At 46.2% G+C, this 26751-nt stretch overlaps 1 protein-coding gene across 25 annotated transcripts in view; it reads right to left on the reverse strand.

The window, feature by feature from the left end:
* The window catches only part of ZC3H18 (zinc finger CCCH-type containing 18), a 51287-nt gene extending 26213 nt beyond the window's left edge, over window positions 1–25074 (reverse strand). For 3 of the 25 annotated variants that reach the window (XM_068955660.1, XM_068955653.1, XM_068955651.1), the window contains exons 1-10: window positions 24880–25068; window positions 24145–24202; window positions 15605–16209; window positions 11816–11900; window positions 8764–8912; window positions 8353–8445; window positions 7610–7767; window positions 5883–5915; window positions 4150–4267; window positions 2595–2893 (exon numbers count right to left, since the gene is read on the reverse strand). In XM_068955660.1, the coding sequence (XP_068811761.1) occupies window positions 2595–2893; window positions 4150–4267; window positions 5883–5915; window positions 7610–7767; window positions 8353–8445; window positions 8764–8912; window positions 11816–11900; window positions 15605–16195 (1526 nt within the window). In that variant the 5' untranslated portion in view covers window positions 16196–16209; window positions 24145–24202; window positions 24880–25068. Of the gene's footprint in view, window positions 1–2594; window positions 2894–4140; window positions 4268–5882; window positions 5916–7609; window positions 7768–8352; window positions 8446–8763; window positions 8913–11815; window positions 11901–15604; window positions 16210–19274; window positions 19649–20925; window positions 21067–21090; window positions 21127–21623; window positions 21764–22211; window positions 24092–24144; window positions 24203–24879 lie in introns of those variants that run through there. The other 22 variants (XM_068955666.1, XM_068955663.1, XM_068955665.1 and 19 more) reach the window with 19 other exon arrangements.
* Between the last annotated feature and the right edge of the window lie 1677 nt (window positions 25075–26751).

Here is a 26751-nt window from a genome sequence, read left to right on the forward strand (position 1 = left end):
GCTCTGCAGCCCGCCCAGCGCACAGGGTTTTGGAGAAAAGGGGAGACGGCTCTACCTCTGGCACCGCCACTGGCGCCCGGGCAAGTCTGACAAAGCATCACGTGGGACGAAACAGCATCGTCCAGAGACGGTGACGGAGGCTTTGGTGAGGACAAGGTATGGAAACACAAGCTGGATGAGGGGATGTCTTTTCCAAGGGAAAAGAAATCATGTTTCTTACTGAATTATATTTTCACTTGTTTAAAGCCTTTTAATTCCGCAGTTTTATTTCCTCTGAAAACATACGTACGCGCGCAGATGCTGTAGTAGCAGCGTTCATTTTGACGTGGATTTTCAACAGTGAGAATTTAAGTCCAACTAAGAGTACCTGGAGTACTGTCTTAAAGTAGGACTTCTGGCTTTATTGGTAAGTATTCCCATTAATTCCCCCTCTCCTCTAAGGAGAGGGACCGTGTGTAGGTGCTGTCCTCAGGTTTTGGAGAATTTGGGCTTAAAAAAGAAAAAAGCCTTTAATGCAAATGAAGTCAAAAGAAGGTCCGGCTTGCTCTCCCTCCCCCTGGCCCCGCGGTCATCAGTTCTCCCATTACAAGATCAGGCTCAAGACATTGCCAGGAGTAGATTCTCTACTACTCGCTTCTAGAAAGAATAGTAGATATTGAAACAAATAAGCAAAGCGTATCAAACACTATTTTTAGTTTACCAAGACTTAAGAAGCCTGTTTGGGAGGTAAAAGAGGCAGTCTGCAGCTCCCCTTAAGTGTTGCTAACATAAGGGAAGGGGCATGAGAGGGAAACGGGAACCTATAGTCACAGAGCATATACGGTCATGAACAACCACATCGAAAAAAACCTCTCTACACCTCATCTCTCAGCTCAGGCAGCACTGCTGCCTGACAAACGGATATAAGAGGTGAGATGGATTTAAGACTGGCGAATATGGCAACTGCTCCCGCTCAGCACACTTCGGGCAACAGTACCAGTGGAAGCTTTTCCACAAAGCCCAACCCACGACCCAGCACAAGCACAAAAGGAAGGAGCAACCAGCAGCGTCTATCTTGCGTGCAGTGAGCATGGTCATGGTGACTCCTCATGACTAACTCCTAGAAGTGCCAATCAGCTCATGCTACTTTCATCATCATCATATGATACTGGACAGTAAGATCTCTTCCATCACTAAGCTAACAAGAGCACAAACCAGCAGCAAATGTGGTAATTCAGCTGCACAAATTATGGTTGCAAGTCAATATCTTAATTAAATGTAGCTCTCTGTATTACTATAACCACATCAATGCTGCTGCTGCACCAAAACTGTCATAAGGCAGAGCCAAATCATTCTGAAATTGACACTTCCTTTCGGAAAAAAAGAGTCACTGTCAAAATTCAGTTTTCCATCTAGTAATACAAACAAAAATTCTGGCCCATATTCAAGACTAATCCCTGCTTCCACCTGAAACCACACAATTCTCTGTGGCATCTAGTTCTGGGCCTTCTTAGCCCTGTTCTTCATTAAGGCACACTCTTCCCCCACGCTCATGATGTTTCAGTCTCCTCCAGCGTTTGAGGAGCAAAACAGATATTCAGCCAGGAGAAGCTCCAATACGTCTTGGGAAATGCAGCTTCACTACCGCCCTCCCTCCCCAACACACACATTTGCGTGCCCACGCTTTCCTCAGCGCTCCTTTGGGAGACTGCATCTGCCATTAGTTTCCAAGATACTGGCATGGCTGATCAGTTTTCCTGGAGATGTCTTTCAGCAGGAAATTTGGATACTTTTCTCCTGATTCTGAACCAAAAGATGTTGCAATGTTAGAACTTCCCATAAGACAAGTTCTATATTCAGCTCTGATATTTACATAATGCATTATATATAAGCCTAACATATAATACACTGATGAGTTACTGTACATAAGTAATTGACAAAGAAACAGAATACGTGCTCCACTTTGGAAATTCCCAGACTTTTAGTCTATCTCGTCCAGTTTTCTCTTTCATATGGGTCAGAACCAGAATCTCCAGAAAAACTGAAGAAAGTCTGGCAGTCAGGGAAGAGAAATCTGACTCCACACTAAAATTCGACCCTAATTCCTAGCAGACTCATTTCAAGGCATAAAATCTTTTTACTTTTTCTAGCCTCTATTTTTTCCTTCTTATTTAATAAAATCCCACAAACTCTCACGCCAGCCCTCACTCTTGTCAAGTGACATTTGTCAAGGTCACAGAGGGAGCCACCATCATTTGCAGGACTAACTCCAGCACTCTCTCAGCACTGGGGACTCCGTCAGCCTTCCAAGACGCACTCTAAATTCAAGGGAACGGAGGACAAGCTGAACATCTCCATATCTACAAGCCACAGGACAGACACTCTCCTCCTTTCAGTCAGGTTACAAATATGCTCTGCTCTTATATGGCGTTTTAGCTCCACTTAGTGGCCAGCACGGCTAACTTGAAGTGTCTTCTTTCTCTTGAAACTACTGCTCTACTGGAGAGTTACCGACTATAGGGGCCCCCACTCTCACTAGCGTGAGCCTGGGTCATCATCTACAGCTAAAACAACATCAAATCAAATCTCAAATTTGAATTCAAGCAAAGACTTACCTTGGTAGCAGGGGTGACCGGGGCTTTGGTTTTTCTTTCTCCTTTTCACGTTCCCTTTCTCTGTCGCGGTCTCGATCTCTGTCCCGGTCCCTGTGCAGCCTGTCTTTTTCATCTCTCTTCACTCGTTCTCTCTCGCGTTCCCACTCTTCTTTCCTCCGCTGCCGCTCCTTGTCACGTTCCCGTTCCCTTTCTCGTTCTCTCTCTCTCTGGCGTCGCTCCCGCTCTCTTTCCCTTTCCCTTTCTCGTTCCCTCTCTCGCTGTCTGTTCTCTCTTTCCCTTTCCCGTTCTCGCTCTCTTTCCTTTAAAGACAAACGAGAATTCATCATGACAGTTTGGTAACACCTCCTAACAAAAAAGACAGCACAGTTTTGAAGCCTCAGACTACAAGCAATTATAGAAGCTCTCCCATGTTAGAGCAAAGTATTGAGGAAAGATTGGAGTTTGGTGGCCAGTGTTTCCTGATTAGGTAGAAAGTGGAGAGGAACAAAACACTGCATTATACTCATCATGGTTATAATTTTCAAAGGCAACAGTCAAAGATTAATTTGGCTTATTACTTCCATCTAAGAAACATGCATTGATGCTTACAAGTATTTACTCGCGTTGCTAACCATATTTATAATAAGCTAATTAACTTTGCAAATAAGCAACATGAAAATAATTGTTGGTGCACCTTACGTAACTACAGTTAGGACAGGCTCCTGTCTATGCACCACTTGTGTAACATAGCAAGGTTTAACAGCAAAAGGAGAGCCAATTTTTTAAGGATGTGCCAAATACCACTGAAAAGCATCCCACTGAGCACGAATTATTTTTTTGCCGTTACTGCCAAGGCACAACGGTTTGCACCAGGGCTAAAGGAAGGGGAGGGAAAAGGTTAGTAGCCTTGTTTTCACTGAGCGCTAAACCTTACAGCAGCGCAACACCAACTGACTGCATCTAGGATTCTCGCAAATGGCTAGATGCTTTCCCTTACCTGACTCAAAGCGGCTAATGTGCGCTTCCATCAGTGATGGACAGTCATACTGGAGCCTACCTTCTGTACACAAAACATACCTGTCCACATCTAATCCTTTCTGTCTGTCCCAATATCTAACAAGTAAACCGTTCTTCAGTCAGATTATTTCCTAGAAACTCCCTCCCTCGTCAACTTTTCCAAGAATGGCTGCGGCTGCAATTGTAAACAAAAGCGCTGCACAACTGCCTACATCCTTTGGGCCACGCAAGAGAGGAACAGCCAACGCTCACAAAGAGGAACCACCTGCGGTTAGGAGAGCGGGAAGGGCTACATCTGGCAGGGCCGTCGACTTCCCGTCTCAGTCGCCTGCTTTTGCCCCCAGCACGCTGAAACAGAACGCGCTCCCGAATGTGCACCTGGAGCGCGTTCTGTACAGTAATTGAGCAATTCAAGATTTAACTATTTGAGAGATTAACAATCTTGAGCATACAAGAAAGAAATCCTCTTTCAACAACTATATCGGAAACACGACAAGCACCGGAGTACCTGGAAGAAAGTTTACAGGAAAAGTGTGGAAAGGGGTATTACCTTACTTACTCTGTAGTTACGATACGGATCTGGGTCTGTATACTGAACCCTGAAATTCTCATACTGCCCACCACGCCAGAACCGTTCTATTTCATAGTCATAATAGGGATCTGTATAAGGATCAAGCCTACAATGAAAAACAGGGTAGGTTAGAGAGGGAAACATCGCCTTATCACCGTACAGAAACACTACACATTCTAGGTCAGGTTTTAGTCACTGCATACTGACAAGAAAAAACACGTTCAATGGAGTATGACTATACAAAGTGGTTATTTTCCACCTATCCCAGACAGACAGAAACAGTCTTTTTTTTAAAATGATGCTTATCAGAGAAAAGCACAAAGCTTTCCTGGTAAACACCAAAAAGAACACTACTAACCAAATTCAGCCCTCAAATCAATGTGGTAAAAATGCAGACACACCAATTGCTTTTTTATAGCTACTTCAAAAGCATGCAAATGTAGCAGAGGACATGTTTTGCCCCGTTGATTTAGAACGGCACTTTCTGTCCGTGCGCTCGCAGCTAACCTCAAGCCCCCTCGCGCAGGCCCAGCGGCGGAGGAACAGACTGATCTCTGCTACTCTCGCAGAGGTGCGGGGCGCGTATCAGTTATGACTGTACAGGAAACAAGCTCTGGCTGAGCTTTCCACCCAGAGAGGCTCAGCTGCAGAGGCCGGCCTGGAATGCTGCGCCCTACGTGTGAAATTACTTCATGCAAAGAAGGTAACCACGTTTGCAGCGGATATTCTCCGGCGGAAAACAAACGCTGGCCCTCCAGCACACAGACAGACTCGCAAGCACAACACGCCCTACTCGGCTGCAAAGTTGTTAATCCTTTGTGTGAGGAAAAGGATCTAAAAACCACCCTCCTAAAATCGACAACATCTCCTCCATGTAATGATTTCTATTAACATTATTTGATGTTTTTAATTCACATGCCCAACAATAACCAATCCCTGCCGGGGAGACTGAAAAATATCACATCCATTGTAAAGATGGGGAGGTGGGTACAGAAAACCAGAAACTTCCAGGACCACAGAGGAGTCAGTGGCAGAACTAAGAGTCAAAACAAGTGCTTTCAAATTCTAGGTTACCCTTAATCAGACTCTAACTTGCAAGTAGGGAGAATAACAGGCCCACTTTTACATTTAAAGTGCTAAATAAGTGAACACCAGCAAAAACGTGAGCGCTGCCCTGCGAGTCAGGTTGCTACCTATATTTCTTGGAGCGCTTTTAAACATGTTTAAAATTTCTAAGCATCTGTTTGAAACGATAAGCCAAGGGGAAGACTACCAGGGAATCTTGACTACTGATGCTTAATTCAGCAGCAAACTTCCTGATGTCGACTAGATAACAGGCTAGATACAGTGGCATCAGGTGTTCAAAAAGAGAGAAAAACCTCAAGCTACCCCAGAAAGGAAGCTCTTTACTTTTTTGACCCAGCCTCAAATTCAAAGCTCCCCATGCCCTTCCTATAACATTTGTGCGTGTTTTACTCATTTAAACAAGCACCACTGCTATGCATTTAAGACAACTGTGGATAATTGAGTTCTTAAATCCTTGGGTAAATAATTGGTATCGTCCAAAAATTAAATACATTTATTCCATTAATGAACTGCCAGCCACACCTGATGGGACCAGTTCTCTGTGGCCTAGGAAGTTTTAAGAAGTGCAATGGGAAAAAAGGAAAGGGAATATTTTCTTACAGTTGCAACAGTACTGGAATCAAAGACCTGCTTACCCATAGTTAATGTTTTCTTTGATGTCCACCTCCCTATAGTTTTTCAAAAAAGAAAAAGGGATTCATGAACTATTTAGGCATCTTCATATGTCACAAGACAGTCCTGAAAGCAATTTATTAACATTCCACCTGAATCACCAGTGGTTAGTTTGCTGCAAAGTGTCAATTCGTGCAATGAGTGTGCATATGAGACAAAAATCACCATTTTCTAGAGTTTATAAAAGTAGCAACTTCATAACTTTTCCCTTTACACGGAATTAATATATTGTATGCCACAGTCTGGTTATACATAAGGGTTCTTGGATTTTCAGAAATTCCATGTTTGATTACTTCTATTTGACACCAGCTGCATACAACATAACACTTTTTACTTGAGTATTGGAAAACAACACAGCCCTGTATCTAACAAAGCAGTTCTTACATCAATTAGACAGTGGCATAAAACAACTAGAACACTGATTTAAGATATAAGTTTTCCACATCAAATTAAAAAATAAGGATACTGTAACAGTCAAGCTACAGAGCGCTGGTGATAATACATCCCAAGTGCAATTCAAAGTTCTCAGAGGAACGTAAGACCAAGATACAGACTGATTTTCTACACAGGAAAAAATTAACGTTGGCAGAAACTGCTATTTTACAGCCGGCATAACTGAGCACATAGCTTCTTTTTATAAAATGAGGGAAAGGAACTGCACTTCACTCCAGAGCAAATCAAAGCCTATTGAACCAAAGCTTAACCTGCTTTTTTTTTTTTTTTTTTTTGCGCAATTCATTCACTCAAAATAGATGGAACCAAAGCCTTGCAAACACTTTCTCTGTGTTTAAGTGGAAATAATTCCATAATCTGTACAGGTAGGAAGAACAGAGGATGCGTGTGCAAGAGAGAAATGGGGATTTCCCCTATATTCCTGTAGAATGCAAATCTCCCTTTTAAAAACTGTTCTTCAATTTTTCTTTCAATTTTTGCTTTTAGAACTTTTGAGTAAACCTCCCAGAGTTCACCACTACATCCTTGCACCTGCTTCTAACTCTCTGCCTGCTCTCAGTCATGACAGAAGTGTGTCTGAGAGCTCCGTCATTTTATACTTTATCTCCTTGGAAACAAAAACAAAACCAAATCAACTAAACTCTCAAGTTTTAGAAGTTTTGTTTTGCCTAAGCTGTGCCCTGGCAGCTAACAGATTTGCTTCCTGACCAGTGTCTTATCGAATGGTTTATCTGGTACCGGTAAAGATGTTTGTTAAACCAACTACTGCACCAATTCCAAATGTTACCCTTTCACAGAAACACCTAGCTAGTCCAGTAGTCCAACAGTATTACTGCTGCCCTGAACCTCTGGGATGTTGAGCATACTCCAACTTTGTTTAGCTTTTTAACGTTCTCATGGGTTGAAATAAGAAAAACGAGACAAAAGTAGCAGAAGAACAAGCTGATGTGAGGTAGGGAACATACAACTAGACAGCGTCCTTCAGAGACCTGTATGCAAAGGACATTGAGGGTGGTAAGGTACCAAGAAGACTGTAAAGGAAGACAGTGTTTAAACTGCAGTGAGTGGAGGTAGCCCAAGTTTTTAATCACTGTACACACTACTGTAACAGAAGTTGTTGCCATATTCTGAGACGGTTGTTCCTCAGATTTGGAGGAACGTGTTAACAGAAGACTGCCATGCTGCATTTATTTCCCACCCATCTATTCCACATAGCAAGAACAAAGCTGCATCTTACGCTGGATCTCTGACATCTCTGGTGATGCGGTAATTCCAGTCACGGAAAAACTCATTTTCTTTGTCAAATTCACGCTCATCTTCTCCAATAGTCACAGTGAAACGCTTCTCCTCAAAGTCAGGCTCTTGTTCTTTTCTCATAGTTGCCTTTTTTAAGACCTGCCACAGCAAGAAATAAAAACATTGTATAGAGGGAACATTTCTGGGACAAAACAAATACTAGAATATTAAAAACCCTTCATTTGAGAGAAACCAGCTCTTCAACTGAAGTATCCTTCTCTGCAGGATGCTGGAATTTTCTTGACAAGAGAATACATAATTCACTCGTCCATCGGCTCAGAAGAGCAGACAGTAATAAAACCTTCAGACACACAAACCCTGTTTTCTGAACTGATCAAAGACACGGATCCTACAGGTGCTAGCAAAAGTGGCACTAAAGTGAGGGAAACCACACCAGTTTAAGAACAGTTTTCCTTTACTGAGGACTAGACTTCAACATCCCTGAACTGCTCAGGGCCACAAACTCTCTCTTGACCATATCGATAAGAAATCCACTCCCCCTCACTCGATGTCTTGACTGCAGAATAGCTGTAACATACAACAAGCAGCAGTTCACCGGTTAAAAGGCAAAAAGAAAGCTCCTTAAAAAGAACAAGATATTACATGCTCCAAAATAAGCTCAATTAGCATTCTGCCACCAACGAAACAGGTCAGTGGATTTTGGAGAAAAGTCAGCAGACTTACCTCTTTAGCGTGTCGGAGTCCTCTCTCCCAGGCACTTTCTGTTGGAGGGTCTGGAGGGGGTGGAGGTAAGATTTCATCCACTACTGGCCCTCCCTGTCAGGAGGGTAAGGAAAGGAAAGAGACAGACACCTGACATTAGTTCTTAAGTAGCAAACATGTACCTTGAAAACCAGTTACCCTGGAGAACCTCCAGATACCTTAGGAAAGTATCAGCAGGATATAAGCTGGGACACACATGGAAAATTATTCCCTTCTCCTAGCAACTTCAAAGAGACCTTTAAAAATTATATATCCAACAGATGTACTGAATTTTGCCAAGATCCTGGCTCAAATAAAACCTTCCCTTCTCCTAGGGCAGGAGACGAAAAGCTATGTCCAAAAGTCATAAATTCACACAAAACATGTCCGTACCCAAGGGTTGGCTGGCATCAGCGGATGAGGGCCAATAGGAGGTGCGCCATTTGGGGAGAAGGGCTCAGGCTTGGAGATCAAAGAGTAGTTTCCTTTGTCATTCACACCAGGGTGAATAAATCGACAGTTCATTCCCCAAGTACAGTGACCTGTGGAAAAACGCAGTTCCATTAGATCACCGTAAGCCTGAACATTACAACAACAGTTTGTTCAGCCCCCCAACCATCTAAAACCAGTCAAGAAATAATGCTGTTTTCAGACACCTAAACTTTCTTCTCTCCAACTATGTCTTCTCTCTTACTTCTATATGCATAGAAAGACACTTGCCACCCCACACCTTCCCAGACAGGACAAATTCAATAGATCCAGTCACAGATGAATGAACCTATGAGAACCTGACTCTTGCGGGGAGAAGGGAGGAGCGGATGCATACACACCATTAAGTGAAATCAATAATAAACCAATGAGTTCCTCAAGACTTATTAATGACAAATGCTTCAAGTTAGGAGCTTTGTGTCTTGCAGAAAGGGATGAATAAATACAACCTGACAGGAAAGACAAAATCACAGCACATTCAAAATACAGAGCTCTGTGGTGAGGCAGGAAACACATCAAAGCTTTTTTCAGCTCACTTTGTGCACGTGCCAGCATAAAAAAGGAAAGGAGACATCGCTATGCAGGGCCAGGGAAAAGAAGTCTGAAGCTGCTCAGTAGATTAGCTCAAGTTATCACCCCCGAGGAGCCGGGAACACTCAGGGGTCTGTAACAGGGTACAAAGCTAGCTCCCCACTTCAATTTAGCTTGCCTTAAAAACAAAACCCACTTTTCCTTCTGGCAATTCCCTCCACATCAGGGGACACACATTTTGCAGGTTCACCGGTAGACATCTGCATTGCAAAGTCATCACTAATTCTGCGCTAGCTCTGGCATTAACACATTGACTTTAGGGGCAGTTTAGGGGCAACGGAGCAGTTAACACTGCTATCACCCAGGGAGGGCAACTTGTCAAAAATTTACACTGCACCTGGGTAAAGAGAAGCACTCAGGCTCCAGAAACGCTCCCCTACAGTCTCAGGTTAACCTTAAGAGGGCATTCTCAACCTGAGGTACTACTGGATACTTTTGTACTGTCAAATATAATGAGAGCGCGCAAATCCCTTTACAGAGCCTCTCAATGACCGTCACATCCTTTCTCAATGACTAGCTGGACGCTTGCCAGAAGAGGTCTGAAAGCAGAGCACAGACACCTACGCAAACACTTACTATTCTTACTGAAGTGTCAAGCAGAATGATTACCCGGACACGGAAGAGGCCCTGGTACATACGCCAAAGTATTTCACCGGAAGACTTCACAAACTAGTCATTCATGAAGCTGGACAGATGCAACCATGTGACACGCTCCCTCCGACAGAGCAAGGACTAAAACCTGTGCATCTTCAAGGTCCCACATGAGCAGTGTCTAAGCTCCTTGATGTCAGTAACGCCTTTACGGGGCAAGCAAGAGTTGGCATCAATGCTACCTGAACAACACAAAACTCTAAGGAAAACAACTACGGCAGGAGAGCCTTCAGCTTGAACTTTGACTTAGGCAAACATTTCCTTGCAGCGTGGAGGTGTAAATCATGCTAAGAATTAAGGAACAAACAGCTCTACCCACAGAGGCACTTCCCTGTTCCATCACCACTACACCAAACTCATGTCTCCGCACAGGCAGAAAATTTGATACCGGAAGACTTTCAGGAAGCCAGGTAATCTCTGTTTGATGGTCATGTCTCTGGAAACCCCCTAACCAGTTCCCTACGTTGCATACGTCACTGACGCAAGGAATAAGAGACTCCACCCTGTTCTCCACCCTTCTTTTAATTTCAGATGTTAATAAATTGTTTCAAGGGTGATTGTAAATAAAACAAAGTAAGTGAGCAAACTGTAAGTTAGGTGAATTTGAAGAAAGAGGAACAGAGCTATAGTCAGTTTAAATAGGAAAAGCTTTACAAAACCTGCTCTTCCAATTAAAAAAATGTTGGTTATTCTAAGATAGCTGCGATACAGTTGCAGAAACTTTGGAGAATGTCTCACAAAGAGAAATCAACAATAAAAGAAATACAAGCAATTAGATTTTAAAATTGTAAGTCTTAGGTCTCACTTGCAGTAAGAATTGTTTTCTGATTTCCTGCCCCCCATTTCTTTTATTAGAGACTGAAAATACTAATCATACTTCAAAAAGGTAGTATCTGATACAGTACGGAGCAATCTTTCAGCTTGAAGAAAAAGTTTCTCTTTAAATGAAGGAATTTTTTTCCAGCTGACCTTTTCCTCTGTCCAGTGGAAGTACTGGCCACCACCGCTCCTCATCCTGTCAGGTGCAATGGCACCAAACATCAGGCTGGGGCTTCTGGATTGCACATGAAAACAGCCCACATTTGAGTTGCCAACACCTGACACCACTACGCAGCCAAAGCAGAAATCTGTTCAACAGATGCATTTTAAAGCATGTCTGCGAGGGCTGCAGTGGCTCAGGGGGAGTCAGCATGATGTCACATTAATACTACTTATAGGAAAATAGTATTTCTAGCCCCATTTTTGATTTAAAAAAAAAAAATCAGTGAATGCCTTCATAACTGTTTTGGGAAGCAAGCTGAATATGGGATTGCAAGAATCGATCACACTTTGGCAAGGCAGGAACTTGGTAAGACATGATGAGCATTTGCCATTTTCGTTTTCTGTGAGGCAACGCTTAAGAACTTCTTTAAGCAGTATTTGAATATTAAATCAGCCCAAGCAGTTTTATTCCATGATGTTTCAAAAAACACTATCGAGTTGTCCTTTATTTGCTTCTACTGGGATCACCATACTTAAGACAAAGCAATTTTAATCAAATGTCGCCTACTGACTCTGTGTAAATCAGCATCTGGCCACCAAGGAACAGGAAGGTGATACTGAGGATGCTTGGGGCAAAGTTTATCATGCAGAGACAGCAGCTTAACAGGTGCACAACGGAACAAGAAAATTTATAGCATATTTGCGTGCTCCCACCATTACAGCATGTCATTACCTTTCATAAAGAACCGGCAGGTGGGACGTGGCCTCACTTTTCTATCACTGGGATCTTTAACTTCTCCTTCTTCTAAGTCATCATCCTGGAACAGACAGAGAAGCTGACATTTCGAGCGGTGCATTTTTTGCAGTGACTTGACATTTCACAATATGGTCAAATCACAGTCACTGAAAATACACCCTGGAGCAAAACACAAAAGAAATGAAATATAAAGCTGTGATAAACACCCCAGAGCATCTTTGCAACATACAGCTACAAACAAGAAAAAACATCAGTTTCAGTGTTTCAAAGATGACCGCAAAACCTTTGAAGCATTATGGACATCTCGGGGCCGCAATGTAGGCCACAGTTCCAAGTTGCATTTTACTCGATGTATGTTTAAAGGCTCAAATTCAACAGTGCAGTAAATTAAGATTTTACCATACCTCAGCTGCACAATATGCAGGGATATGTGCTTTTAGCCCACTGCAGGTGCAAGGCAATTAGAAGCAGCTTCACACTCTTTCGAGGCAAACGAGCTAAACTGCATTACCTTTCCTTCCCACAGGCTAAAAGCATACACACTGATAGCTGGCACAGGGTAAATCTACCATGCATCAGGGTCTCTAAACTGGGACTGCCCCCAGCTCAGCGCTCATACCATACCCAAGCAGCTCAAGTCGGTTCCTTCTGTTAGTTGATTTAAAATACACTGCAGTATTCCACTGTACAGGTATTTAGCACACTGACCCAACACAGACATCATGCACCTACACGTTAAGTTCCAAAGGACATTTTCTACTACAATAACTAACTATAAAATGCTTCCCCAAGGCATTAAGTGACAATCTCACGCACAAGCTTTTCAGGAAGAAAGTCACATGCATTCTTCCAGTCCTCTGTAGCAACAATTGGACACCTTCCTTTTTATTCCTTAGCTCCACATATGAGATAAGGATCTGCTCTAGCAAAACCATTCATCATCATCAAGTGCCATACAACATAGCATCCACAGAAAGAAACTCGGGAAGATGGAGGTTGCTCCAAAGATCAAGAACCGCAGGAGATGCACACCAAATTACATTTATGAAACCATCTCGAGAAGAAAGTAACCTTTAAAGTCCTGGCCTTTGCCTTTGTTCTCGAGGAAAAACTTTTCACTGGCTTCATTAGGCCATATCTGAGAAGTCAAAAGGAATTAAAAAGAGGTGACGATGCAGAAGGGAAAGGCATACATGAACGGAACGGAAAGTTGTCAGAGGTATCTGACACACACTCAGAAAAATCAGCTATTTTTCCTAAAAGGCCCCCTAGCCTTCCCTGCCTCTGTCTCCATTTCACTACCACAGAAGTTAAAACATTTTCAGCCTATGAAACATCTGGATAGAGAGCATCTGGTGGAGGCCTTCCCTCTGCACAGCAAGCATAACATCCCTGTGGCAAAGACAGCAGTTGTCTACATGGAAAAGAGTAAGAAAGTTTTATGTACTTTGATCAATTTAGCAGCTGGAATTGAGGAAAAAACATCACTTGGCTCTAGATAAACAAAGGAACTACAGAGAGATGGTTTATCAGCCTCTTTACTACATTCCTTTGAGGGCAATACAAGGAGGGCTCTCCTGAACAAGGACTCATTTTAAAGACTACACATATATTCAAATTAAGTTTTGCACTGATATACACCCCCCCCCCAAATAAAGACAGAAGTCTGAAAGCAGAATAAAATGCAGAGAATTAAGTTTCCCTAAAAGCTGGGTCTGGTATTCAATGAAATGTGAATGGTATAACCAGCTCAACTCAGCTTCTTTCAAAAGAACTGTGTGAAGTCTTTGCAAATGTTGTACTTGAACAAAAGGGAAAGTATTTATTTCTGTGAGGTCTCCTTGGAATCAGGCAGCTGGGAACCCTGTTATGAGTTAATGTATGAAAATCAAAGTACAGATTCATCTCGTGCTTTGTGAGGAGAGCGCTCCTAAGAATGCCTTAGACTCTAAAGGAGAGTATTCATATTTTAATCAAGAAGTAGGCATAGAGTCAGGACTCCAGAAAGTTCTCTCTCTCTCTCTCTTGCTCTCACTCAGAAATTCCTTCTTCTAACTCAACCAGAAATATACAAAATGTTTCAAAGATACATAGCGTTTAACCAGATCACCTGCCAGAACAGGCATGAAGAAAAATCACATCACCTTTTTTAAGCAACAGAACTTGTCTAAGCACGATTAGAGGTTAAAAAAACAAACCATCACTTCTTCATTTCTCTGTCAGAGAACAGCTGATTAGGGAGCAAATGGTTCTGTTCTGGCCTTAGGGTAACCAAGAAACCAAACCTCTATATATATGCCGGAATAAGCCACTCTTCCAATCAATAAAAAGGCAGGAGGGCCTCTCCAGCGAGGCCCCCGTAAGCTGGATTCCACAACACCCCTCAAACTTTCCAAACACAAGGCCAGCTGCAGGGACAGGTCAGCTGGACAGCAGCGTACTATCTTTCTTCCAAACTAACTGCAGATCATGGAAACTCTACCCACGGCTGCTGACACAAGTCCCTCTGCCAGATAACCTACACCAAAGAAGATGCAATAATTTTCACCTGGGCTCAAACGCAGATTGACATAGGCCACTATTCTACAGTTAGCTCCTTCTCCCTCAGCAGGACTGGAAGGCAATCCCATTTGCCAAAAGTGAACACTTCATTCCTGGGCTGAGAAATGCTACCAGTGATCCTGTTCCACAACCCATTGCTTCCTCACACGGTCATCAGGATGCGCTTGCAATAATACTGCCCCAGACTAGTCTAGTTCTGCAGGAGCATTCTTGGCACAGACAGCAAGGAGCAGAGCCAGCCCGGCGGTCTGGGTTATCTCACAGACAGTGAAGAGCCCTAATGATCAGCGACCTTTTAGTAGTGCCTTGTAGTCCTGCTATTCGGATTTGAGTATGGTCTCAACCAGGTGAGGAACCTACAGGAGGGATTCCACTCTACTGCTGAAGTCACTTTGTCTTGTTCCCTTCTGCTTGTAAGGGCGAACTAATACTAAGCTATATTAAATACAACTGCTGTACTGCAGTGCTTCTTATCTGAAGACATACAGGGATAAATAAGTGCCATCTGTCCTAATCACTACTGCAATTAAAACCAGGTTTTGGTTTTTCTAAATATCTGCATTTGTTCTAAATTTTGGAAGAGTAGCTACTGGAACTGCACAGCACTGAACAGGTTGCCCAGACCACGAGCAGGATCTGGCTGGTTACGCACTTTACAGACTACCTAGCACAATCTGGTCCTCTTCCATGCTCCCAGAAGCTGCTAGAGCAGTACAAACAATTTAGGCTCATGGGTTTCCCCCATACTCCTGACACCTCAAATATGGTAGCCACTCTGCAGTACCAGCCTCCCAAGCTAAACTGAAAAGAGTCTATGAATGCCTAGTCCATGGCTAAGTAATGTGCTGTCAGAATCATCCAAAAGTCCTTTTAGAACCAAGGCAGAAGAGTTGCTTAAAGAACTAGAGCCCTTTTATACTTGGTGGGAACAAAGTTTACTTGCAAGTGTTGTGACAACATTTGGCACAGAAAATTTTTGTATAGTATGTGGCAACAGATACCGTAATCACTAAATTTGGAACTCAGTACATAACATGGTCTTACCTGCAAAAAAGTGTCTTATTTACACACTGGGGATGCAGCTATCATGTTAAACCAGAAAAAAGGCATGGCAGCAAGAGCCAAATAGTTCTAAAATATAAGGACAGGACAGAAGAGCTCTCCTTGTAGAACTCTGCCCACCTTGGGCAACCTCCTACTTACATCAATTTCACCATCATCAATTTCTCCATCATCTTCTTCTTTCTTCTTCTCCTTGAGGGGATCCTGGCCATCTTTCTCATCGTCACTTTTACTGCTAGATTTTTTCTCGTCTTCGTGGGCATCATCTCCTTTCTCCTCCTCTTCATCATCCTCACCTCCAGCTTTCTCAGCATCCTCCTCTGCAGCAGCAGCACTTGGCTCCTCAGGAACTTCCTCATCATAGTCCAATTCATGCTCATCTAGTTCCCGAGTGACAGAGGACGCTTCATCACCAAGGTCATTTGTCCGGTCTTCCTCCTCTCCTTTGTGAGGCGGAGGGCTCTTCAGCTCCCCACTCTGCTCATTGTTGTCAGAGTCCTGAGACTTGGTTTCGCTTAAGCGGTCCTCTTCATCTGAGTGGTTCTCCTCTTCACCCTGACTCAATCCCCTGGCTGCATCCTCTTCCTCCTCTTCCAAAACGCTGCCTTGCCCACCCTCTCCATCAAGGTCCCGATCCGAACCACTCTCCTTCAGGATTTCGTCATCGGAAAGCTGCTGGTCCTCCTCATCAGGAGAGCAAGGGTTTCGCTCAGGGCTGTTGGAAACATCCATCAGTACCCAATAGTCTGCAGGGGGGGAACAAACAACACTCGTTACAGGGAAAAAGCTGGGAAATTAAGAAAGGCTCGCCTCATTTGTTACAAAATCTGTACTCTCGCATTTTATCCCTGAAAGAAAGAGTTGCCTGAACTCATGAACATGGTTCATCACAGTATTGTCAAGAAGTAAATACAGAAAACATAGCGCTTAAACTGCTTAAAGAATTTATTCCAATATTATGCCAGAATAGACAGAAGTGTGCTACCCTTCAAAAACAAAGATACAAAATATCCTTCATATAAAAAACCAAAATAATTCATACATCTAATTATTTTACTCCAGAGAAGAAAAAATGATTTAAAGCAGGGCTATCTGACCCAAGAAAGTGGTAGAGCTATGTCTCTTGATAGTGAGATTACTGGTCCACATCTAGGCAAAGTCTGCTGGCGATTAAAAACGCTTGTCCTTTGGCTGCGGTCTCTTGTTGTACCACGTCCTATAAACGAGATGCTATTGCAGCTCCTTCCTTACTCCCCTCAGCAATAACCAGGAGCATCTGGCTGCCTCAGAAGGGCCCGAGGCTGCGAATGGCGTTTAGGCAGGTTTTCCAGCACCGAGACAGCAACACAGAGAGCAGAAAGGCACATACTGCAGTTCTCTGTATCGTACCAGTGGAAGAGTTAAACAGAGGCATCAATTCCCCTCAAAACGGCACCTTTCCAAAGGTGCCAAACTAAATACACCATTCGAATATATATGTCCCCTTCCTCCCCCCGCACCCCCCCCCCAAAAAAAAAAAGGTTTTGGACAGTAACAAGTTTGGGGCAGCCATCAGTTAGAGGTGGAAAGCTAAAGAGAAAATCAACCTAAGGCTTAAAAAAGTGTATTTAAGGCTAAAGAAAAGCCACGGGATGACAAATCAACAGGATTTCTTCATCTCAAGATGTATCATGTTTTACTTCAGCCACCTCTAGTTATAGTCTCCCCACAAGCTCATTCACTACTGGTGCAACAAAAGCATCGTATAGATTGCCAGATTTTCACCCCCTATTTTTAAGGCCTTTGGAGAAGAAAAACTACAAGACATTGATAGCTTCTTTACACATATTCAGGAGTCCTTTGTGAAATAAAAGTTATTTCCACTAGCCAGCTCTGCACTACTTAAGCCTTTCCTGACCAACTCCCCTCACTTTTCTCTGCTATGCTCCTCCGACTGGTTCTGCATAAAAAAGGTTGTCACTTACCATAAAAATAGCAATAACAAACAGACAGAAGGCACACTAAGTCACAGCATTCAAACAGATTGCCACGCAGTGTAAATACTACCAAAGCAAATCCAAGTCTTTTCAGAATTTGAAACTCGAAACATTTTGGTAAATGCAGAATTGGGGATCTCACCATCGAAATATGGTAAGAAGGCAAGTAGAGGGAACATGCAACACCTCTTCTGTGTGTTAAGAGCACATGACCGGAAATCGGGAAGGCATTACAACTTTATTATCCACGCTACTCATCTGCTGTATAAACTTTCCAGGACTGGGACTGTTGTATTTACGTCTTGTACGTTGCCAGATGTACTGTCATCACTGAGATAACATCTTCTGCCTTCGCCATAGCAAAGACATTATTAGTTAGTACTTGTAGCAGATTCTCAGGATGAAAGTCACTAAAGGAAATGCTGCTCATTAAACTACAGACAGTTTGCAGAAAAGGAGCTAGGAATGTTTTTCACAAAAGGAAAAAAAAAACATTCCCAGAAGCAGTACAAGTATATATAAATTTTGGCACCCAACAACTCTGCTCTACTTCAAAATGCTGCAGAAATAGTAGCTAATTAATAAGTGTGAGGAGGATCTAAACATGCCACAGAGCCCTCAGGAACAAAAGGGCCACAATTTGAGCTTCTTACTGGCTACTTTTGTCTTAGCACATTTGAGCAAGTTGGCTCTGCAAGCAGAGTTGTGAATACTGCTGAGAAGTTAAAAGCCAAATAAAAAGACTGCAACTGCCTCTTGGTGATAGCAGCTCTGGGCAGTTAAACAGGACGTAATCTGAAGCAAACTGTATTCTTACAAAGCGCATAAAAGTTGATGCTGAGTCCAGAAACGCCTGCACAAATTGTTACTGACTGTAAGAGCAATTTTATGACAGCAATTTTAATTGTCTAAGTGCCTGAGAAGTTGCACTTTGAGTGCACGTACAACAACTTAACGTATTACATCTGAAAGGTCAGCCATCTGAAAGGTCAGCCTTAAGAGGCCAGTAGAAATATAAAAGCTGTCAAGAACAGATGTGTCCAGGAAATTTGTTTTTCTGATTTCTTACAAATAAGCAGCACCAAAGCAAAAGCCTTTAAGCAAACTAGATCCCTTTCTGCATCTGACAAAATGCCCTTGAAAGGGATGGGGGAAAATAAATATAAATGCATTTTCATCACCAGCTAAGTTGATAAGTTTAAAACATTCACCTCCGTCGGCAGCTATTAAAGCTATTATAAAAATCCAGCTTGTCGGTCAGCTATAATTTCCTATTAATTTCTATCAGCACAAACGATGAGAAATGCAATAAATGACAGCCCAATGGAAAGAAGTTCCCAAAATTCAGGCGGTCCACATTTATTGCTTACTTCCCTGGATTCAGAAGTAACAGCAAGCTTCCCTTTGGCAAAGGGTCTTACATCCTTCTCTGGTGCCTCTATCTGTGCAGTCCCTAAAGCAACACACAGAAGGCGCTTATGCTACAGCTTCCTACACTGCACAATCTCAGTGAAGAGCCACAGTTCAGCCAGTCTCCAAAGCCACGGCTCCAAGTTCACCAGTATGCGAGGAAAGCTACTCCAAGACTGAAGAACCAGACTTATGTCTCAGTCTTCACATTTGCAATAGCATGGAAATGCCCCAAAGTATGCACACCACATGCAAAAGTAAAATTAGAAGCATTAGTGAAAAAAAGGGGGGGGGGGGAGGAATGAAAATTAAATACAACTATCCAACTAATCGCATAACAGGAGTAGATACAGTTTCTGCTGCAGGATGACAAGATACTGCTCTAGCAATGACCCAAAGTTTTGGCTAGATTCTCATTAACTCACTACCACAGCAACTCCTCCTGTAATGGGTAAGACGAAGATGGTAACATGTCCTCCAACCATTCCTTAGTTCCGTGTAGCCCCCACATAGGCTAGGAGCCCATCCCTAGGGAGGGCGTGTGAAGAAGGGGTAACACCACCGTGACAAGCTTGCATCCAACAGTAACATCACAGAAGCATGACTGGAGATGGGAGAATGCCTTGTCACTGACCTAATCAGTATTACTTGTAGTTCCTCATTTACCAAAAAGAGAAATAACTGAATTTTCTGAAATCACGAGTAAGATACTAAGAACTTTGTGAAATGCCAGACTACTTGCTATAGTTAACAGGAGCTTCCTTGAGAGCTCTAGTGGATTTTATTCTTTCCAAGGCAGCAAGTTTAGCTTTTAAGTGCACCTTCCAAGCTCTGTCTCAGAATCATCTGCAAAACACCACTGATCCCGTATCTCTGGGATCCCGCAAAGTTTTTTGCTTTCCACTGTCCTCTACATACAGTCACACATACAGATGAATACCAGAAGCAGCTAAGGAAAAAGACTACATGGAAGTATTTTGAATTGAGTAACACTTAGTTAAGTAGTAGAGCCGAAATCCGCAGGTTTCATCCTTCAGCATAAAAGCCCACTGCAAGTTTGGAAAGTTTGTGCTATAAAGCCAAGCCAGTGTCCTACTAATTTGTCTGCAAAACCAATTATAATACCAAAAATAACTACTAATTTACAAATAAGAATATTGGGCAGTTAGCCAGTTATGTAATAATAATTCTCACTAGCAGTGTTCTACCTTCAAAAGTATCTTTAAAATCATAGGTAGTTCAAGCAAAATCAACTCTGATCAAAGCTGCCTGACACCCATTATTACAGAACTCACTTCGATTGTTCAAAACGTGCCAAATTTTAATTTTTCATCTGTCTGAAACAGACTAGGTAAAAAAGGTCACTAAAGCATTTCAGAGGAGGTTTACAAAACGCTCACTTTACCAGGCTAAAGCAGTTGGTACAGCCTTTTCACTGAGAGGCTTTGGAGCAAACATATCAGTAGGGTATGCTTTCAGCTAATATTGTTTCTTTAGCTGTCTCTAAAAGCACTTGTGCGTGTCTCATCAAGTTGAGAGCCCCTTAAAAGCAGTCCACGTGTTCTCAGTAGAGAATCGAGGACTTGGCAGGTAAACTTTCCAGCTGTTCCATCTGCAGCAAGCACATGCCATCCTCTCAGATCCCAGGTGTGAACCAGGCTGCACTTGCTACCCCCCTACAGGTATCACGCAGCTCGAGCAGGACTTTCTCTTCAGTTCCTCCTTCTGCCCCCACCCAGGCTCTGCTGGCTTATGTGTCCCTGACAGGGCTGTGATCTAGCATTATTAGACAGTCCAGGAAAAATAAAAGAATACAGTCAGGCAAAGTGAAGAAAACTCCAAAACAAGAAGCCCTGAACTTTTAAACCTGTTTTTCAGTAGTAAGACTTCTGTATCATCCTCAGCAACCTAAGCAGAACCCCATTGCAATTGGCACAATCAAGAACACCCAGCAGTTTTTGCAATCCTAAATTCAGCATCTCTTCACTGGGTATCCAGAAAGGATGGAAAACCGTGTCTGAAAGGACATGCCCAGCATTACCTAGGAACAGACTGGAAAAGGTAGGAACAGCATACCATCCCAGGGGACTTTCAACTGCCATGATCTGCAGCTTTTTTAGTCACAAAACTGCCTTTTCTTCCCACAGTCCCTTGCCTCATTCCTTATACACACACCAACTTCTGTAAAAGAGGCACATGTGCAGCAAACAGCACCCTCAGTCAGTACACAGCCCTGATTACCTCCAGGGCAGGGCCACTTCCACGTGCAGTCAGGTCCTGTGGAAAAGAGAGGCTTTTAGAAACAAAACAATTTGTCAGCGTCTCTTGGCTCGTATATTGCGGACAAGAAACGCTCCTTCTAAACCAGCAGTTCACATGGCTGTCCTCACTTGCAAGGAATCGGATGCAACAACACAGGGGGCCTGTCTTATTCTCCATTTCCACATAAATCTCATAACACTACTGAAGACACTGAAAATTATACAGTCTTCCCCCTACCTGCACCTTACAGGCTGGTAAAAAGGTGCTGTATATTAACAAGATCTTAGGATAATTTAAATTTATCAGCTTCAGCCACATTATAACACGCTTTTTCCAAAGCTTAACAATATCCAAGACTTCTTTTAACTTAAAATATAGCATTAAGCTCAAGAAGCCTGCCACAGAACTAAGTGCAGTAAGAAAAAAACCCTTTGCTAGCCAAGTTGCTTTTAAAAATTCATCTCAAGTACTGCTAAGTAATCCAAGGATACATTTTAAATAGTATTCCTAACCTTACACTTTTGTTAGGTGATTTGCCCAGGGCAAGAGGCGGACGAGTCGAGAGTGCTGGAATTCTTGGCTGCAGGTCTATTTCCAAGATCAAGCCCAGCTTCTCCTCTCCGTTAAATTAACGGTATCAAAGGATATAGCACTGGAAGGAAGAAGTGCCAATTAAGTTTTAGCCTGTGATCGTGCATGTACCTCATATGCCGCTCTAACTCAGCGCAGCGTTTCACTGACTTGCATTCTCGATCTGCGACTCTTGACAGCGCCTATTATCAGCAGGAGGCTCAAGTTCTGTTTCCTACTCCTCCAGGCTGTGCTGTTTTCAATTAGAACTCATTAAAAGTTTAAGTGGTGACTTTACTTAAGCCAACAAAGTTAAGCTTTGTCTACATCTAATTGACTTGCCGCTGAAGATAGGCTTTTAGCAGCAGATTAACTGGAACTACTACTGAAAAGACTAGCTTGCTAACCTCAAGCAGGCAGCTTACTCTAACGCATCACACCATCTATAGAGTAAAGCTGTCAGTTAAGATAGGATTTGAAGTACACAGCCACTAAGAAAAATATTCTTGGCAAGCATTATTTCCACTCACAAAATTCCTCCCTCCAAGGTTCAGCCTCTATGGTGCCGAAAAAAGCTTCTTCCAAACGAACAAAGGATGCACCTTGGATGTAGCAGCGTGGAAACTAACGTCGCGGACAAGCCCAGCACCTCAGGAAAGCACCGAGTACTCGACATAAAGCTGGAGCTTGACAGAGCTGTCAGCTCCAACCTTGAAATCCTACAAATTGCCAGTCAGATGGCAAGAAAAAAGTCCATAGCTGAGTGCCATACCCCCCCCGCCCCACCAAGCAGAGAACTCAAAGCTCCATGGGGGCTGTGGGACAGACACCTCCAGATAGATGCCAGGAAAGAAGCAAGAAAATAGCAGCACCTTCTGAAGCTGCTGGTAAGGTAGAAGGGAGGCCTCTCTCTCTCAATAGTCTTTGGGGCAGCAGAAAGTGTTTTTTCCTCATTTCTAGTAGCCAAACATGGTTCAATGCAAGATCAAAACATTTACAGTTAATGAGATGCATAAATGGCAGGGGCTTATGCAGAAGAGAAGGAAGTTCTAGAGCATGGCCTAAGTCAAGCCACAAAGATGGATGAAGAATGATGGGCGGGTTTGAGGGGAAAGAATGAGAAATAGGGCTGACAGGACAAGCTAAAAAAGAAACAGAGCACAAAAACATTTGTGGGACAGAAGTGGAAAACAGAAGCAAACCAGAAATGAATGGAGGGAATCACAATGGGGAAAACGTGGAAGAGCAGCAACAACAGGAAGAGAAGGAAATAAGATGCATCACAATCTAGAAAAGGAACATCATGTAAAGCCGAAAGGATGCGTAGAACAAAAGCAGAGCACCCAGGTCTTTGTTCTGAATGAAACTCTGATTGTTAACAGGATTAATTAAAATAGAATACATACCTATCTGACATCCTTAGAGGAGCACCGACTTTGAAGATGCATAACAAACTTCAATTTTCTAGCAGCTGTCAGAAAACCTTTTAATGCAGAAAACTAAGCTGCCTCTCAGTACTAATTTGAGAGAACTACTTGGTGACAGCCATTTTCAGCTTTTTTTTTTTTTTTTTTTTTTAAGAAGAGCTTACAGAGGTCTGATCCAGAATTTTAACACCAAACACCATACTAGTGCTAGTCAACTGCTTTGTGTCAGGCAGGCTTTAAGACTGATACCTGAACATGAACAAAAATGAAGCTGTAAATAGCTGAAGTTTGTTTTCACAGTGTAATGGATTCTCCTGTTACTAGGACATGCATCACTCTTTCTGCAGCTCCACACTGAACATTAACTTTGAATTACAGGAGCCTCATTCCCATGAGAAAAAATAAGTGCAATTGTTCCTGCATTCTGTAGGATTCATAAATAATCACGCTCTGGAGTCTCATTCCACTCAGAACATTGGATGAGATGGCTTGCAAGGAATTGACTTGATTAGGAAGAGACCTTGACCTTTTTCCTTAACCTAGACAAACCTTAAGAAGATCAGGAGAAAGAATCACACCTTGCAGATGCTGCTCTTGCTACGGCCAAAACAGCGCTGTTAATGGCCGTGTCAGAAAAGCTGAATTACTGATGGCAATAAAATAAAAAATTGTTAGTGCACATCCCAAAAAGAACAGCTCTGAAGAAGAGAGAGCTCTGTTGAAGAAACTCATAGAATTTAAACCACCCGCAGCAGCCACATTTTGGAACACTTACAAAAGTGACCAGAGCTCTGAGCAGAGAGAGCCTTACAGCTGCTGTTTCGCTGCACAGGCGAGACCAACAGGCATTGCACGGGTGCGCAGCACACAGACCACCCTGTCGACCCAGAGGACTGGGCAGCGCGACTTCCCCATCCCGTGGCAGTCAGCGAGGACGCTCCTGACCCATCAGAGAAAGCACCCGAATGCGTGGCCGCTGCAGCGCCCCAGTCCTTCTCCACCCCCTTGCCCCCAGCTCCCCTGGGGCCTCCCTTACCTCACAGGGCCTCCTGCCAGGCTGAGGTCTTTCTGGAGCTCTCCCTGCTCCCACCTGCCTGCGAAGGGAGACAGTCAGCCCTTCCTGTACCTGGTGGCCAGGCTGCACACTCCCCCCCCCGCCAAACTAGGACTCTTCCCCCTCAACACCCCCCCCACCCAAATCCTCCCGCAAACTACAGGCTGTGCCCCCCAGCCTTCCCATCTGGGGGGTGCCCCCCATCCTAGCAGTCCCCCCCCAACTAGGGCTGTCCCCCATCACCCCACCTCCAGCCATTGCTGCCCCTCCCTCTCAGCACCCCCCACCAGGGCTGCCCCCCAACCCTTCCTCACCACCACACAGCTGAGCTGACCCCCCCCCCAACATCACCCCCACTTAGGCTAGATCCTTCCCAGGGCCCCCCACCTGGGCTGCCCCCCCCTTCCCTAAGCTCCCCCCATCCCAGGGCCCCCTCCCACTGGGCTGCCCCCCCCAACACCACCCCCACCTGGGCTGACCCCCCATCCCAGGACCCCCTCCCACTGGGCTGACCCCTCCCCCCAAACACCATCCCCATCGGGGCTGACCCCCCATCCCAGGACCCCCTCCCCAAATACACGGCCCCCCCCCCTTCCCAGCGCCCCCCGCCCGGGGCCGCCCCTCCCCCGCTTCCCCGGCGCCCGGGCCCGCCCCCCCTCGCGGGCGCTAGGCCGCGGCCGGCGCCCGCGGAGCGCGGCCAGGCGGGCAGCGGCTCACCTGGGCGGGCGGAGCGGGGCGGGCCGGAGCCGGAGCCGAGGCCGGAGCCGGGAGCCGGGGCGAGAAGGACGGCGGCGGGCGGCGGCGGGGAAGCGGCTCCGGCGCGGGGCGCGGGACGGGCCGGGGCCTCTACTCGCGGCGGCGCAGGGCGGCCATGGCGTGACGTCATCCGGGCGCGACGGCCTTCGCGCCGGGGAGGGGGGGGGCGGGCGCGCTCGTCCTGCTCGCGCGCACGCGCGCACGCGCACGCGCGCCGCCACCGCCCCGCCCGCGCCTTAAAGGGGACGCGCGCTTCGGCGGCCCCGCGTGGGTGGGGCGCTGGCGGCGGGGTGGTGGTCGGGGGGGGGGGGACACGCGCGTGTGCGGGCAGGTGCACGTGCAGGCGCGCGCGCCCGGGGTAGTGGGGGGCTCGCCTGCACGCACACGCGTGGAGGAGTCCACATGCACGCGTGCGCACGTGGCGGGTGCAGACGGGTGCAGGTGGGGAGGGGGGGGTGCACGAACACCCAGGCGGGGGGGTTCCCGCAGGCAGGCGGGGGGGGTGGGAGGCATGCAAGCGGAGCGAGCACCTGCATGCACACGCCGGGAGGGGCGCACGCGTGCGCGAAGGCGGGGGCTCGACACGCGTGTCCGCGGGCGCGCAGCCGTGCAGGTGCGCTCGCCGAGCTAGGCGCGCCTGTGAACGTGCAGTCAGACCCCTGCGTGCACGCAGACGTGTGCGCGCGCACGCTAAGGCAGACCTAAACGCGTGCACGCCCGGAGCTGGGCGTATAGGTGTTCTTGGGAGCATACATGCAGGTGGTGGTGCGCACCTGGACCTACAGGTGCACACGTGCACGTGGAGGACGTATGGACGTGCACGCAGAAGCATGCCGGCACACGTGCAGGCGACGGCTCCCGGCAGCGGCGCAGCCCGCCTGGCCCTGGGAGCACCTCCCCGTGGCGCTGCGGCCGGGCCCGGCCCCCCGAGGACGGAGCGGGCAGTCCCCCCAGCCGGGCAGCGGCCAGGCCCTCTGCACCGAGCCCTCCGCAGGGGCTGCTGCCCGCGCCGGGGCCGGCAACGCCCCGGAGGGCGGCAGCCCGCAGGGAACCTGCCCAGCGCGCCGGCGGCAGAGCGCCAGGACGCAGCACCGTGCCGGGCTTGCTGGGAGCAGCTCGGCGCCTCGGGGGTGCTCCAGAGCAGCAGGGACGGCGGTTCGGGGCTGGGGGCCGGGCACGCGCTCCTGGGGCCAGCGTCTCCACCGGGCCACGGACTGTGGCCGGGCCGCTCGCCTTCGCCTCCGGCCGCCTCAGGCTCGGGCTGCGCTTTTGCAACCCCGCCGCGCCGAGCCCGTCGGCCCTTCCCAAGGGAGCCAGCTGTCTGCTGCCCGCTCTCCTGGCTCGCAGACCCGGCGTGGCCTCGGACGGCGCAGGGCAGCCGTCCCGGATGCTCTTGCCTCATGCAAGCAGGGGCTGAGCCAGGGCCGTGGGGCCCGCGGCAGCCCAACCGCACTAGCAGCCAGCGGAGAATCCCCTGGGGCGAGCGTGCTGGGAAGCCAGGCTCCGTGGAGCCGGCAGCGCAGGGTGCTCGCTCAGCGTGGGCTGCTGGGGTGCTTGCTGGGGCAGCCCAGAGGATGCTCCCTCTCCCTGGGGCGCTTCCAGGGTGCTTGCTCGGGGTGGGCTGGAGGGTGCTCACTTGGGCACTGGGAGGGTGCTCAGACAGGGCGGGCTGGAGGATGCTCGCCTGGGGCGGGCTGGGAGGGAGGATGCTCGCCTGGGGCGGGCTGGAGGATGCTCGCCTGGGGCGGGCTGGGAGGGAGGATGCCCACCTGGGGCGGGCTGGAGGGCGCTCGCTCGGGGTGGGCTGGGAGGGAGGATGCTCGCCTGGGGCGG

This window comes from Struthio camelus, chromosome 10, assembly GCF_040807025.1.
Source record: "Struthio camelus isolate bStrCam1 chromosome 10, bStrCam1.hap1, whole genome shotgun sequence".
Classification (NCBI taxonomy): domain Eukaryota; kingdom Metazoa; phylum Chordata; class Aves; order Struthioniformes; family Struthionidae; genus Struthio; species Struthio camelus.